The sequence below is a fragment of the Belonocnema kinseyi genome, chromosome 6 (assembly GCF_010883055.1).
Source record: "Belonocnema kinseyi isolate 2016_QV_RU_SX_M_011 chromosome 6, B_treatae_v1, whole genome shotgun sequence".
NCBI classification, from domain to species: domain Eukaryota; kingdom Metazoa; phylum Arthropoda; class Insecta; order Hymenoptera; family Cynipidae; genus Belonocnema; species Belonocnema kinseyi.
In genome coordinates, this window is record NC_046662.1 from 21322790 (window position 1) to 21337072 (window position 14283).

The following is a 14283-nucleotide window of genomic DNA, read 5'->3' on the forward strand; positions in this document are numbered from 1 at the left end:
GCCTCGTTGTTCATACATTTCTTGCCACACAGGTTCAATTGCCCGAACAATCCTATCATTTAGGATAGCTGTGAATATCTTATAAAGTGTGTTCAGTCAAGTGATTGGCCTGTAATTCTTCGGGTCAGCTAAGTTGCCTATTTGCGGCAGGAGCATTGTGCGCCCTTCCACCAACCACTCCGGAATCGGCTCTTCCGACTTCAAATATGAGGTGAAAATACGGGCCAAATGTTGATGGGTTGAAGAAAACTTCATCCACCAGAAGGTTTTGATACAATCTGGTTCCGTTGCGGAATAGTTCTTCATCCCTCTTATTACTTTTTTCACCTGCTCGGTAGTGATGGGTGGGCATTCTTTATCAGGTGTTATGAGGGCAACGCATAACTCCCTGAAGCTATTTATATTTTCTGAGTCTTCGTCCAGTCTATGCTGAACTTCGTAAACTTCTCTCCAAAATACTTCGACCTCCTCTGGCTTGGGTGGGTGTTCGACAGTAACTGGAGGGTCTTGGAAGAGTCGAGATGGGTCAGAGAGAAACTGTTGATTTTCTCTGACATACCTCTCCCTCCGCTCTAGACTTCTCTTAGCGTCAGATAGTATCCGTATTCTTTCAACAATATGCTGCCTGATGGTCAGCAGCTTTGACCTGTTAAGTGTGTGATAACGTGTCCGGAGTTCGCGCGCGAACTTTCGAACCTTGGCGGCGAAATTCCTGCCAGATGTGATGTAGTGAAGCACACACTGAATGCGAGACGCGTACTGTCTTGCCCAGCCTATCTTTATGGCAAGGTCGGATTCTCCGGAAAAATGTCCATGAAGCTCGTCATCCATTTCAGCCAGATCTTTAGGCTCGAGAGAAACCTTGGTGTTGATATTTCTCCGGGTCATAAAGCATCGCTCTTTCTCTATTGGATGCCTGCCCGCGGTTGGTCTTAGTGTCGCCTCTCTTTCTTTGTTGCCGGCTTGTTCTAGCTGTGTTAGAGTAGGCGTTCCGCTCACATAGCCCCTTTTTCGGAGCAGTTCAGCTTGGTTTCGGAGACTTTGCTGCGAAAATTGCGATAGCTCCGGTGTTTCTCGCTCCACAGAGCATGCAGCCGTGCGATGTAACCCCTTTGAGGGGCCACACTCGCATTGTAGCACTCTAGCAAGTCGTGATTCAGTCGCTCCGTTCACCCAAAGGCCGCGAGATCACGCCGATCCATCGCATTGAATCCATTTTCATTGTCCAAGGTTATTTGAAGGCAACCCCCGACACTGGACTGAAAGCGAAAGTGTGGTGTATTTTCAAGCTTATAAATTTGAATAATTTTAGTATAGTAAGGATTTAAAATAAAAAATGAATGTATGAAACACGAAATTAACAATTTCATATAGTTGAACTTTTAAGTCTGAAGCCTGCAGAATTCATCAAAGAGAAATAAAAATTGAAAAGAGATACAAATTACAAATATATTTAAAAGACGATATAGAAATCTGAAGTTCCATAGTATTATTTCGTGCTTATATCTAACGGAGCGTTAAACTATAATTACAGATTCTATGATTACAGCGTTCTATGGAGAAACCAAAAGGGAGATATTGACATGCTATATTTCAGTACAAATCGAGTGCATATAATTTATTCCTTCTGATAATTCAATTGTCCCAATATTATTTTATTTTATTGTATCCTTATATCAGGGTTGCCATTTGTTATGGAATTCCAGATAATCAAGAAAAGTCAGGGAATTTAAAACTGGTTTGGAAAAGTCAGGGAATGTGTCATTGAGGATTCAATTATATTCTTGAAAAGTCTTCTTCTTTGTTTGAATTCAACTGTTTTTGAACTATTAGGTTAAAAATTCCTTTAAAAAATCAAGTATTTGGTTGAAAATCAGTGTGTTTTATTCTAAATTTTACTTTTTTATTAAAAATTAATTTGTTTAATTAAAAATTTAACTTCCATTTTCTGTCAAAAATAAATCTTTTTTACATAAATATAATATGCTTGATTGAAAATCCATCTGTTTGGTTAAAAACTTAATTATTTCGTTGAAATTTTATTTCACTGAACATTTTTTTTTTATCGAAAATTTAAGTATTTTATTTTAAGTTGAATATTCTCGCTTTATTATACAATATAACTTAGATAATAATTAATACTTCCTCTATTAATAATATCTTTATCATTGACGGATAAAATATATCTAAAATTAAATAATTAAAATATATGATTTCAGATTTATACAATTTAGGTCAGTATTTTAGATTATTTTCAAATAGAGTTTTATATATTTATATTTATAAATAGTGGTGTCGTTTTAAATCGACATTGCTGGAATGTTTTATTGTTTGAATTTAATTGCCAGGAGAGTATCGTGTTATATTAAGTAGCTTTATTTTTATAAAGCTCCATCTCTTGAAATGGAATTTATCTGACGTACTCTAATAGACATCTTTCCCTTTTTGACGATATTTTAACTTGGTTCTGTGCCAAAATATTTTCCCGATACCAACTTGTCACATCATAAATATAAAGTGGAGTGCTTTCACTTAGGTGCTACCTGTATAAGAAATGTACTACATAAAGCTATAAAAACGATATAACTTATATTTCACTAGACATTTCTAAACAAAAGACAATATAATTTTTCTCTACATTTTTTTCAAATAAAAAGTTTCAAAATAATTTTCTACGTTTTTTATAATTTTATAAAGATAGAATCTATATATTAGTCAATTAAAATTGGGATACATTCAATTAAATAATGCTGTTTAAAGGGATTTCAAGTTTCAAAGTAATCCTAATTTACAAGTATGGAAAAATCCAAGGTTGGCATCCAAAATAAGCTTGAGCATACAAAATAAATGATAAATTTATAAAATGCATTTACTTTTTGATCAATTTAAATTTAAAAAAGTTTCCAAACTTTTAAGCATCCAATTTTAGGTTAGAAAACCTGGGGGTTTTATGGAATTTTGTTGGCTAGTGAAAGTCAGGGGAAAAAGTTAGGGAATTTTTATAAGCGTGCTGAAATAAAAAAAATTTAATAATAAATGAAATAACTGTATATTTTATTTGTAAAATTAAATGTATGATAATCAAAAATTTGTTTTATTTATTAATCAAATTCATGGATTTTAGCAAGAAATTAACAAATGGATTTTTTGTGTGTTTATTTTCATTTATTTATTTAATTATAAAATAGTATTAATACGTCTACAAGCCCATTTTGGCAATAAAGTTCTTTATTTTATTCTAATTACCGTTTTTCATGAATTGCTTTACTTCTGAATATGTCAATTGTTTGATTCTTAATCAAATAATTAACCGATATTTTTGACAGAATTAAAACAATATATATATATATATATATGTACGTGTCTCTCAAACCAGTTTTTGCAAAAAATTGCTTATTTTAATTGATACCACTAATGGATTATTTTACTTTGAAATTATTATCACTATTATTTGATTTTGAAATATGACAGTATAAAGTAGATATATTCCAATTTAGTTAATTGCAATTTAAACATCCATATGCGGATAATTAAAAGGTTATTTAAATATTATTCAATACTTGAATTTTTTCAGAATTTGAATAGACACCCTGGATTTAGAAGCTTGAAAAACGGTAGGAAGAATTAAAAGTTGCAAAAACATTCTAATTTTTATGTATTCGATCTTAAAAGAATTTTATATTTGGATGAATCAAAATTTCATGCGATTCTAATTATAAAACAGTAAAATTGATAAATATTTCAAGCGAATTTTACCCTTTGATTGAAAAGGCTTTTCAAACTCATGTTGAAAGGTAGTTGAAAAAATTAAAAGACTGATCAATTTTTTTTTATTCAACCGTTTCAAAGCTCTTCGGATTAAATTTAAATTGAAAACAGGCAATTAAAAAGTATTCGGAGTATAAAGCGTTTATAGATAAAATCGCTCAACTGTGATACTTCACGGATTAATTTTTTTTCCAATTAAGTCTAAAAAGATTAAAGCTGTAATGATTTCTACTCGTTAAATAATATAGGTTTTGAATTTTTAGATTAAAAAGAGAATGATAAAATTTGATAAAAGATGGAATTGGAAAAATGTCACTTTTGAAAATGGTTAAAAATATAAATCCTTTGAATTTGAAAAGAATTCAAGTAAAGATATTATTGTTCTTGTTTAAATAAAACATTTTTCTATTAGAATATATCTTAGTTTGTACAAGATTTTATTATTAAATTTAATTTATTTTTCATTCTGTTTAGAGTTTTAGATGAAAGAAAGTCTAACATAAGCCATTCAATAGTGTCGCAAAAGAGAAAAAATATGTATCTCACACAACGACTTTTCTGCACCAAATTTGACCCTAGGGCCGAAATTAGGGTTGCAATTCTAATTTATTTAGATTTAATGTTTAAATTAACACAAGGATTTAAAAAAAACTGTTCATTATTTATGTACTTAAAGCCCAAGACGTTGAAATAAACGAAATATTTTTTCACAATTCTATTTTATTCATAAATGTTGTTTTTAACTACAATTTTGAATATGCATTATAATTAAGTTTTAATTATGTATCATTGCCAATATAAACTAAAAAACATTTTAGCATTTTGTTTAGTGTATAAAGTCACCAGTGAAAATTTCGTTTATTTGAAAGTTTAGAACTTCAAGTACATTAATGATTTCAAGAGATATTCCAATTTTTAAAAAACATATCAATTTGAGGTTTTTTGAAATATCTTTCTGTAAATAAAAATAACTCTTCTGGAAATCTTATTGGTGACAGTAAAGTGCTTTGAAATTTATTTAAATTAAAATTTGCAATCAAATGTTTGTCCTGAAGTTTTTAAAATCTGACTTCTGTAACAATCCTGAATTGAAATTCGTAGTTTATCATAAGTCATAAATATATTTAATTTTTGAATGGAAAAAATGATAAAAAAAAGAAGGTTCATTCATCAGATTGATAACTGAAAAAGCGAGTCAGCGTAGTAGACGTAGCCTTGACATTGACAATTACTCACCTCTCTATTTAACCTCGAAAGTTACTGTCAACAGAGCTTGACGAACGTGGACTCTTTTACAACTCTCGATTTGTCCCATTCGTTTTTCAAGCATACTAGCAACTCTTATATCTCTCAAATACCGGAAATATTAAAATGCTTGATCCGGTGGAGCACATGTACTGCGCTGAGCAGATAAACATACCCGTGAATTTTCCCTACATTTTGAAACTTTATGCAAAAGCTGCAGTTCGAACTCAACCATACGATTTACTCAGATGGACATCTGCTTATTTTCGAGCTCTGGCTGATGAAAATATTCCACCTGTTAAAGTTTGTTGTATCCAAATTACAAAATTAAGTTCTAATTTACCATTACAATTTACTAATCTGATATTTTTGTTTCCAATTTTTAACTTTCGACGTTTATTAATTGATTACTGTTCTTTAAATATAAAATTGTGGTTATTAGCTATATGCTTTCAATGTTTCAAAATTTCGTTCTTTCAAATCTAAATTCTTTTTAAATTTTTAGTTGAACAGTTAGGGAGTTTTTTTACCGTGCTTAAATTTGTTTTAAATATTGCAATATTAAGTTAATTAGCTATATGTTTTTTAGATATAAGATTTAAATGAAATATGCTGTCTTATGGATATTTTTATGAACCAAAATAAGAGCATAAAAAAATTCACAATACAAAATATTTTTAAGAGTTCTCTTAATTGAGGCCAAACAATTTTTACTTCAATTTGTCGAAACAAATATTTTTATTTCTATTTTGTACAAATTATGTTTTTAAATATTAGCCATCTTTAAAAATTATGATTTTTTTTTATTATTTCTATTCATATTTGGAAAATGTAATCATCTGAATAGATTGGTTCATAATCAACCACAAATATGTTTGGTAAATTCAACTATTTAAATGTACTTTTTATTTAAAATTGCATATTCTATGGTCAAAATGTCAAGTATACTGTAGAAAATTCGAATTTTTTGCTTGAAATTTAAATTAACTGGTGAAATTTTTTTTTGTTTGAAAATTCCTTTTTTTGTCTGAAAATTTAAGAATTCCATTTTTGTTTAAAAATGTATCTTTTATTATAAGTTGAAAATTCATATTTTCGGGATGAAAATACATTTGTTTGGTTAAAAAGTAATCTGTTCTCGTTGAAAATTTAACTATTTTTTGATAAATCAACTATTTTATTGAAAATTATAATTTTTGTAATTTTACATTTTTGTGTTAAAATTTCTACTATTATGTAGAAAATTCATTTTTTTATTTCGAAAGAGAAATCAGTTGGTTGGAAATTAGTTTCTTTTGTTTGTTAAAGATTAATTTTTTTATCTTAAAGTTAAAGAATTTCATTTTTAGTTGAAAATGTATCCTTTATTAGTTGAAAATTCATATTTTTGGATTAAAAATTCGTCTATTTCATTTAAAACGACTTTATTTGTAAAAGATTCTTATTTTCATGTGACAATTTTAACGGGTTGAAAATTCGTCTTTTAGCTTGAAATTTTAACTATTTGGTTGAAAATTCTATCTTTGGTTGAGAATTCAACTCCTTGGTTGAAATTTAAACTGTTTGGTTTAAAAAATAACTTTTTATTAAAAGCTTGTATTTTTTTAATCAAAATTTCAACTATTTTATAGATAACTTGTCTTTTGGGTTTGAAATTTCCACTTTTTGTTGGAAATTTTGTTTCTTTTTAAACTGAAAAATATTTGTTTTTTTGCAAATTCAATCTTCTTTTGGTTCAAAATGCAACTTTTTGGTTGAAAAGTAAACTGTTTTTACTGAAAATTAAACTATATTGTGGAAAAATCTCCTTTTTTGTAGAAAATTAATCTTTTTAGCTGCAAATTCATATTTTTTCTTGAAAGTGCAATGTTACTACTTGAAATTTTAAAGCGTTTAAAATTGAATTGAATTTTTTAATTAAAATGTTTACTAAATTTAATCAATCACAATTTACCCATTCGCAGGTGGAAAATTAAAGGGGTTATTTAAGTATTCTGTAATGCTTCAAAAAGGTGTAGGGAAAATCCTGGAATACTTAGGGCGTTTTTTTTAGAATTTATGTAGAAATTCTATTAAAGCATTTTTTATTTTCACATTTGCACCCATAACAAATTCGAAGTTCAAATTAAATATTCAAATCTACTAATCATTTCACACTTTACAGTGTCATCATCAAAATAATGAAAAATAACTCTAAAGAAAACGAATAGTTGTTGAATTTAAAATGGAAACTTGTACATTTTTAAGCCCTCTAAAAGTTTCTACTATTAGAAGCAGTAAAAGTTTTTTTGTTTTTGAAATTTTTTTTATATCTAGGAATTTTTAAATAAAAACTGAAGATTAAAATTTGAAACTACTTTCTAGAACGAAAGAAAATCTTGAAATGTTGAATTTATGATGAAACTAAAATCTAATCTCAGCTCTAGTTAAATATTTATAAAGATAATTTAAGGGCAGAAAAATGTTGCAAAATGGTACATCAGTGAGTCATTTGTAACATTTCCCCCGTGGGGATTGCAATGAAAAGCCGAATGGCCATTTTAATCTCACCCAGGAAATGAAATCTGTCACATTGAATAGGGCTTAACGAGCGGAACAAAAAATCAATTATTGTAGGGGTGGCTTTCACCAGATACTAACGCGCATATTCTTGCTGGCTAAAAATATATGGTTCTGTTATGACCGTTTCCCTAGGGATTCCTGGTCTTAGTTCTTCATTAAAAGTTATTATTGAGTGCATTTCAAGTTAGTAGACATGGGATTCCAATTTACTATCTAAATTTTAATATTAAATTCCCAGGGATCACAGTTTTTTTCTCCCCCCTGCGTTCTCCCCTTTTTTAAATCCCCCCTTTTTCATCTATTCTCGAAAAACTTCGCCCTTTCTCTTTAAATATACAAACTTTAAAAAAAGTAAAAATTACCCGGGAAATTCTCTGAAACTATTAAATGTACATAAGAATTATTGTAACCATTGTTCGTATTGCATCACGAAATTATTCTATATTATATATTCAAAATTACGCTGCCGCGTAATAGCTCGATTCTAATTCAAACTGGCATAATTAATTTATTATTAGTAATGGAAATAATAAAATGAACTTGTACAATATTGAAGCACTTAAAATAATTACTTACAAATAAGTAAGGTAAAAAACAGCATATAGTACCACAAATATAAATATGTAAGTGCAACGAGTTTCAAGTGCCTAAAACTAGTCCTTTGAAAAAAAAAAAATAGTTTTTATAGAAAATTCTTCGCTTTGTGTTAAAAGTTCTTGTTTCTTTGTTTTAAATATCAACAATTTGGTTAAAAATGCAACTGTTTCCGGTTCAGTATAATGACCTTTTTAGTTAAAAATTCGACCATTTTGTTGAAAATTCATATTTTTGGGTTGAAAATTCGTCTCCTTTGTTTTTAATGGAACTATTTGGTTGTAAATACAACGGTTTGGTTGAAAATAATATTTTTTTAAACAGAAATTCATCTAATGCCACTAAAATTCAATTATTATTAGATTTGACTTTTTTGCTTAAAAACACGACCCTTTTGTTAAATATTCATCTCTTGTGGTAAAAAATTAATTTTGTTTATTTGAAAATTCAACTTTTTGTTGCAAATTAACCTATTTTTGTTGCAAATTAACCTATTTTTGTTAATGATCTACTTATTTTCTTGAAAGTTCGTATTTTTATTTCAATTTAGCTATTTTTTATTTATTATTAAAATCTTTTTTTGTTTGAAATATCAACTATCGAAATTTGTGTTGAAAATTTATGTTTTCTGATTGAATATTGAACTTTCTGGTTGAATGTTGAACTACTATGTTAAAAAAATTATTTGTGGGAGGTGGGGGGGGGGGATTCATCATTTTGGTTGAAAAATGAACAATTTGATCGAAAATTCGTCTTTTTTGGTTGAAAATTAATATTTTTACCTTAAAAATTAACTTTTATTTTTCGTTGAAAATTGCTTTTTTTCTACAAATTCGACCATTTGGTTGAAAATTCATAATTACAGATTGAAAATTCAATTATTTTATTATATTGGTAGAAAAATTAACTATTTCGTTGACAATTTGTTTCATATTAAATTCCATAGTATATGATACCTAATTTGATAAGTTTTTCATTTTTAAAAATAATAATTTAGAAGGGGAACACTTCTTAATTGAAATGTACAAAGTTAAATACTTTAAAAAATTGAATACTCCAAGTTTCTGAACTACGTTCAGCATTCTCAAATTCTATTTCTAAATCTTACCAATAAAAAATTTACAAATGTTTATTTTAGAATTCTTTTATATTTATATTTTAAAAGAAATTCATTAATGTCAGAAATAATTGAAAAATCATTTAACATTATATAAAAATATAAGATATCTTCTAAACAGATTGAAGTACCTGAAGTTCTGAACGTTTAAATGACAGAATTGTTTTTTCCCTGTTCTATTTTATCCAAAATATGATCCAAAATAACGCACTATAAGTTCTCTTTGCAATTAGTAATTTTTAAAATAAATAAATTAGTATTTTAGCACTGTTTCTTGTTTAAAAGTCAGCAGTAAAATAATTTGTTTCATTTGAACGTTCTGAACTTCAAGCGTATAAAAGATTGTTTCTTTTGTACATTTTCAAATAAATGTTCAATATTTCCTCTTTTTTTTCGTGAAAAATGTCCCTATTTAACTTCTTTTACGCTCCTTGTCTGCATTCCCTCAACAAGCTCAACATTGATTCATTTTGAAATTTCATAATCTGAATAATAATAACTGAATTCTTCTTGATTATCAATCATTATTAAACAAGCGCACTTCGCTAATGACAGTGGAATTGTCCGCAAATTATAATAATCTAAATTAATTTTGGGTTGAATCATCTAAATGCAGTCTAATTTGCATATAGTCGAACTTCAGTTAATGGGATATAGAGAGCAGGGCTCAAATTTATCAGAATAATATTTTATAGGCATGGATTTTATCGTCGTGCGATTTCAGCAGCATAATTATATCTTATGATTAAAAGTTTTAGAAGCAGAATTATAGAAACTTTGGAGCCACCAGTGTCCCTCGCGCGGAATCCATTGTTCTCTCAAAGTTTATTTTGCCTCCCTTGTAATTAAGCAGAAAAAAGTCTGTGTATCTAGTTTGAAACTCGTTGAATAACACATGTTTGGCGGATCACAGATGTTTTAGTATTTTAGTATTAAAATTTACAAAAAACATATAATAGGAAAGCCTCATAAAAATCTCATTTCGTTTTATTATTTTAATAATTGAAGACCGTAAGACCTACCAAAAAATCATACTCAAATCTACTTATTAGTATAATTACTCGTAAAAACAAACTTTTCGATCTCACTGAATCAATTGATTTTGGGGCTGTTCTAAAATTACGTCACAGTGCTAGGGAGTGTGAAGTTAACAGGTTTTGTGATGATTTGTGAATCACAAAATGAAAATATAAATGCGAATAAGTATGTTTTTAATTTTACTAGGAATCTGTATTATTACCTGGTAACCCGATCAGTATAGAGATATCTTTTCACCCAGCGTAAAAATAAAAAACAAGACAATCGACCTAAGTTAACTCATCAAATAACAGAAATTATTAACGCCTTTTCAAAATAGATGGGGCTATGAATAAAAAAAACATTTTATACTAAATTTTTAAATCTGTATTATAATCAGAGAGATGGTAATTTAACTTGTATTAATACGGAACACCTGGAAAAATAATGCGAGTGATTCTAAAAAAGGAATTTTTTTGCAGAACAAATTTAATTTTAAGAATGTTTTGAAAATTGATGAAATTAAAATTAGTGATTTTATTTTCCAATTAAAACATGTAAATACAGATTTCACACTCTTTCTTCTATTCCCCTCTTCACCCTTTTTTTTTTAATAATTCCTCATTTTTCCCTGTTTATCAAGAAATTCACCCTTTTTCTCATTTTCTCGCTTGAATCTGAACTGAACTGAATTAATAGAACGCATTAAGGAAATCCAACTATATTTTACGTTGAAGATTAATTGCATTAATTGAAAAGTCTACTATTATATATTTTGTTAAGAATTTATCTCTTCTCGTTAAAAACTCTATTATTTGGTTAAAGATTTAATTAGATAGCTGAAACATCGTTTTTTATTCACTATTCAACTCTCAGTTGAAAATTGAACTATTCAATTTTTCATTAAGAATCCATCTTTTTTGGGTTGCAAATTAATTTCCTTAGTTGAAAGTTCAAACTTTATTGGGTCAATATTTAACGTTTTTGGTAAAGCTTTTTTGTTGATGAGAATGTATTTTATTTTGAATTAAAATTTAATTTTTCCATCATTGGTTACAAATTAATGGTCTTTAGTTGAAAATTGATCAATTTGGTTGAAAATTTAGTAATTTGTTGAAAATTCGTTTAAAAATGCAAGTGTTTGCTTGAAAATATTATTCAGTTTTGGTTGAGAATTCAATTGTTTTTATTCAACTTCGTGTTTTTTAGATTTTTGGTTAAATTATCAACTATAATATTTTTCGTTGAAAATTAATATTTGTACTTTGAAAGATGAACTACTTTCTTAAAAATTCATTTTTTGGGTTGATGCATCATTTTCATAACCATTTCGTAACTTCCCTTTTTTGGAGTAAAATTAACTTATTAACTTAAAAATTATCTATTTGTTTGAAAATGTTTTTTTTTTAATTTCATATTTTCCGGTTGAACATTCAACTGTTTATGGTTAAACTTAATTCTTTTGTGGTTATAAATGCATCTATTTGGTCTACAATTAATTCTAATTATATTTTTATTGATATCGTACGTATACATTAATTTGATTTAGATTATATTTTTATTTAGGCCTTCATCAAATAAAATCGTAGAAAAATTTTGACTTAAAGACGAAGTGGAGGGTTGGAAAAAGTACTGAAAATAGCGTTATATCATTTTCGAACGGCCCTTTTTCGGTTTTAATTTAGAAATTGTATTTAATGCTAATAAAAAAACTGTATTGGTTACTTTTATAAAAAGATGCCCTATTTTCCGTATTTAATTTATTATATTCTAGATTTTAGAAAGTGCGATTTTAATTCTGTAAATCTTCAGTGATTGACATATAAATGCTATGTATATAAATAAACTGCAAAATATCTCAATGACCCAAAAAAAGTTAACTGGGGTCAATTGGAGTTAAAATAGATGCTACATAGCTTATGCATTTTTAGCATTAATTTTAATCGCGACGATAATGCACTTATAATGCAAGTTTTAGGAAGTTGGTGACGAGAAAAGCCAAGAATCTACAAATTATGTGCGTCGTTTTAAACAAAGGTTAAAATATTTTAACACACCTTTTGTATAAAGAAACGTTTGAAATTGATCATTCTCATTTTAAAAGAAAGGGAAGAAATTTGGTTATTCTTTTTCCGAAATGTAAGAGAGACTTTTTTGTTCATTGCTTTCAGTTGGAAGTTATGACATTTTAATTATTTTGTCCGCATTGAAGGATGTCATTTTTTCTTTTCAACATTTTTATTGAGTTTATGGGAAGAATTTTATATGTTCGATTTTTTTCATGTATTGGAAGAAGGAAGTGTTTTAATTTTATTTCCTTATAAGAATGAGCCATTTTTTTTATTTTTAACATTTTTAATGAGTGGAAGGGGGAATTTTTTATTTTAAATTTCGTACTGAATTTAGAACATTTTTAATAATGATGATAGCTTGGTTTTATACATTTTAATCTAAAAATCGTTTTACTGTTCAATTTATAGAAGTGTAAATAACAATTTTTTACTATTTAGCGTCATTTAATTGTAAATTCTAATGAAATTGCTGTAAGAAGCACTTCTCAATTAACTGTCAAGAACAATCTGGGTTCTCGTACAGTCACTTTTAGTAAATTTTCTTTCCTAACTTAATTTTTAGTTGCTTTTTAAAATTAAAATAACTGTTTGTAATGTTTCGAAATAAAAAGATCACTTTAGTCACTTTTAATTCAATAAATTAATCCTACCTATATTTTAATTCTTTTAGAATTCGCCCAGAATTTTTTAAATTTATCTTTAATTCTTTTCAATTCTTTTGCATTCCTTGGACATCCCTTGAATTTTTCCAATGCACTTGAACTTTTTCCAATTCACTCAATTCTACTTACGTCAATGTTTTTTTCTAGTTTTTGTTTAATTCATTCCGTTTTTTATGCCCAATCGGAAATTTACTGCTGGCGCAGTACTGCGTCAGCACTAGCAGCGTCGGCGCAATACTTACCACCAGTACTGGCCCAGTGCTGGTAGGACCTTGGAATGATAACTATGTTCGGTACTGGCTTTGAGTACTGCGCCAGTGCCTGGCGTAAGGTCTGTGAACTATAATATCACTTAAAGGATAGATTAGCTTTATTTTTCATATTAATTTCTATACAGTTATTACAAAGATAACAGTTCGAAGTTATATCAAGGGGTCGAGAGTCCTTAAAGATTAGAAAACGCGCGCTGTGCGAATAATCGCTACGTGTTATTATTACAAATAGAAAGCTACAATTATTTTTTACTTTAGCAAATTAAACATATTTTTCTATGAATACGAAAATCATAGTAATTTTCTTGTGCGCAGTTTTTTGTATTATAAATGCAAATAAAAAATTAACCTTCAAAAATATGACTTGACCAATTCACCCAGTAACGCGCCAGCACTTGTCCGCCACGATTTGGCTGGACGTTGGCAAGACCACTGGCTGAATACTACGCCAGTTGTGACGGCTCAACGCAGGCATTTTCCATTGGGTGCTCACCTTGAATTCATAGGCAGCTCATCAAATTCTTTTGAATTTCCTTGATTTTTTCTGAACTCATTTAAGACTTACTGAATTCAATGAGTTTATTCGAATTGTTTTCAATTCACTTTAATTTTTCTAATTCGCCTTGATTTTTATTGAAATCAGTGGAATTTTTCGGTTTTTAACCATTTTTCCCAATTCATTTGAATTATTTGTAATTCTTTTTAATTGTTTTGAAGTCTTATGAATCGACTTGTTTTGAATTTTTTTAAATTCAGAAAAACACTAGACACATTATTAATTCGCTTTCAGTTACTTTTTGGGTTAGATTTATAGATTTAGGTTTCAAATTGTTTTATTTCATTAATAAAAGATTCTATATTAAAAATGTCACTACATGATTAGAATTTTGGTCCTTGAATATTATTGGCCGGGGAAAATGAAAATTTTGTGAGGGAATTTTGAAAATGAGTTTTTGTAGCTCTGTTATGTGGAT

The 14283-nt window shown here is 28.1% G+C and overlaps 2 protein-coding genes across 3 annotated transcripts in view; both read left to right on the plus strand.

Moving 5' to 3' along the window:
* Positions 1–14283, plus strand: part of LOC117175193 (transmembrane protein 132E) — a 182679-nt gene that overhangs the window by 41678 nt on the left and 126718 nt on the right. The window lies entirely within an intron of this gene.
* Positions 5004–14283, plus strand: part of LOC117175194 — a 33342-nt gene continuing 24062 nt past the window's right edge. For both annotated transcript variants that reach the window (XM_033364823.1, XM_033364824.1), the window contains exon 1: positions 5004–5316. In XM_033364823.1, coding sequence (XP_033220714.1) covers positions 5140–5316 — 177 coding nt within the window. In that variant the 5' untranslated portion in view covers positions 5004–5139. The remainder of the gene's footprint in view (positions 5317–14283) is intronic.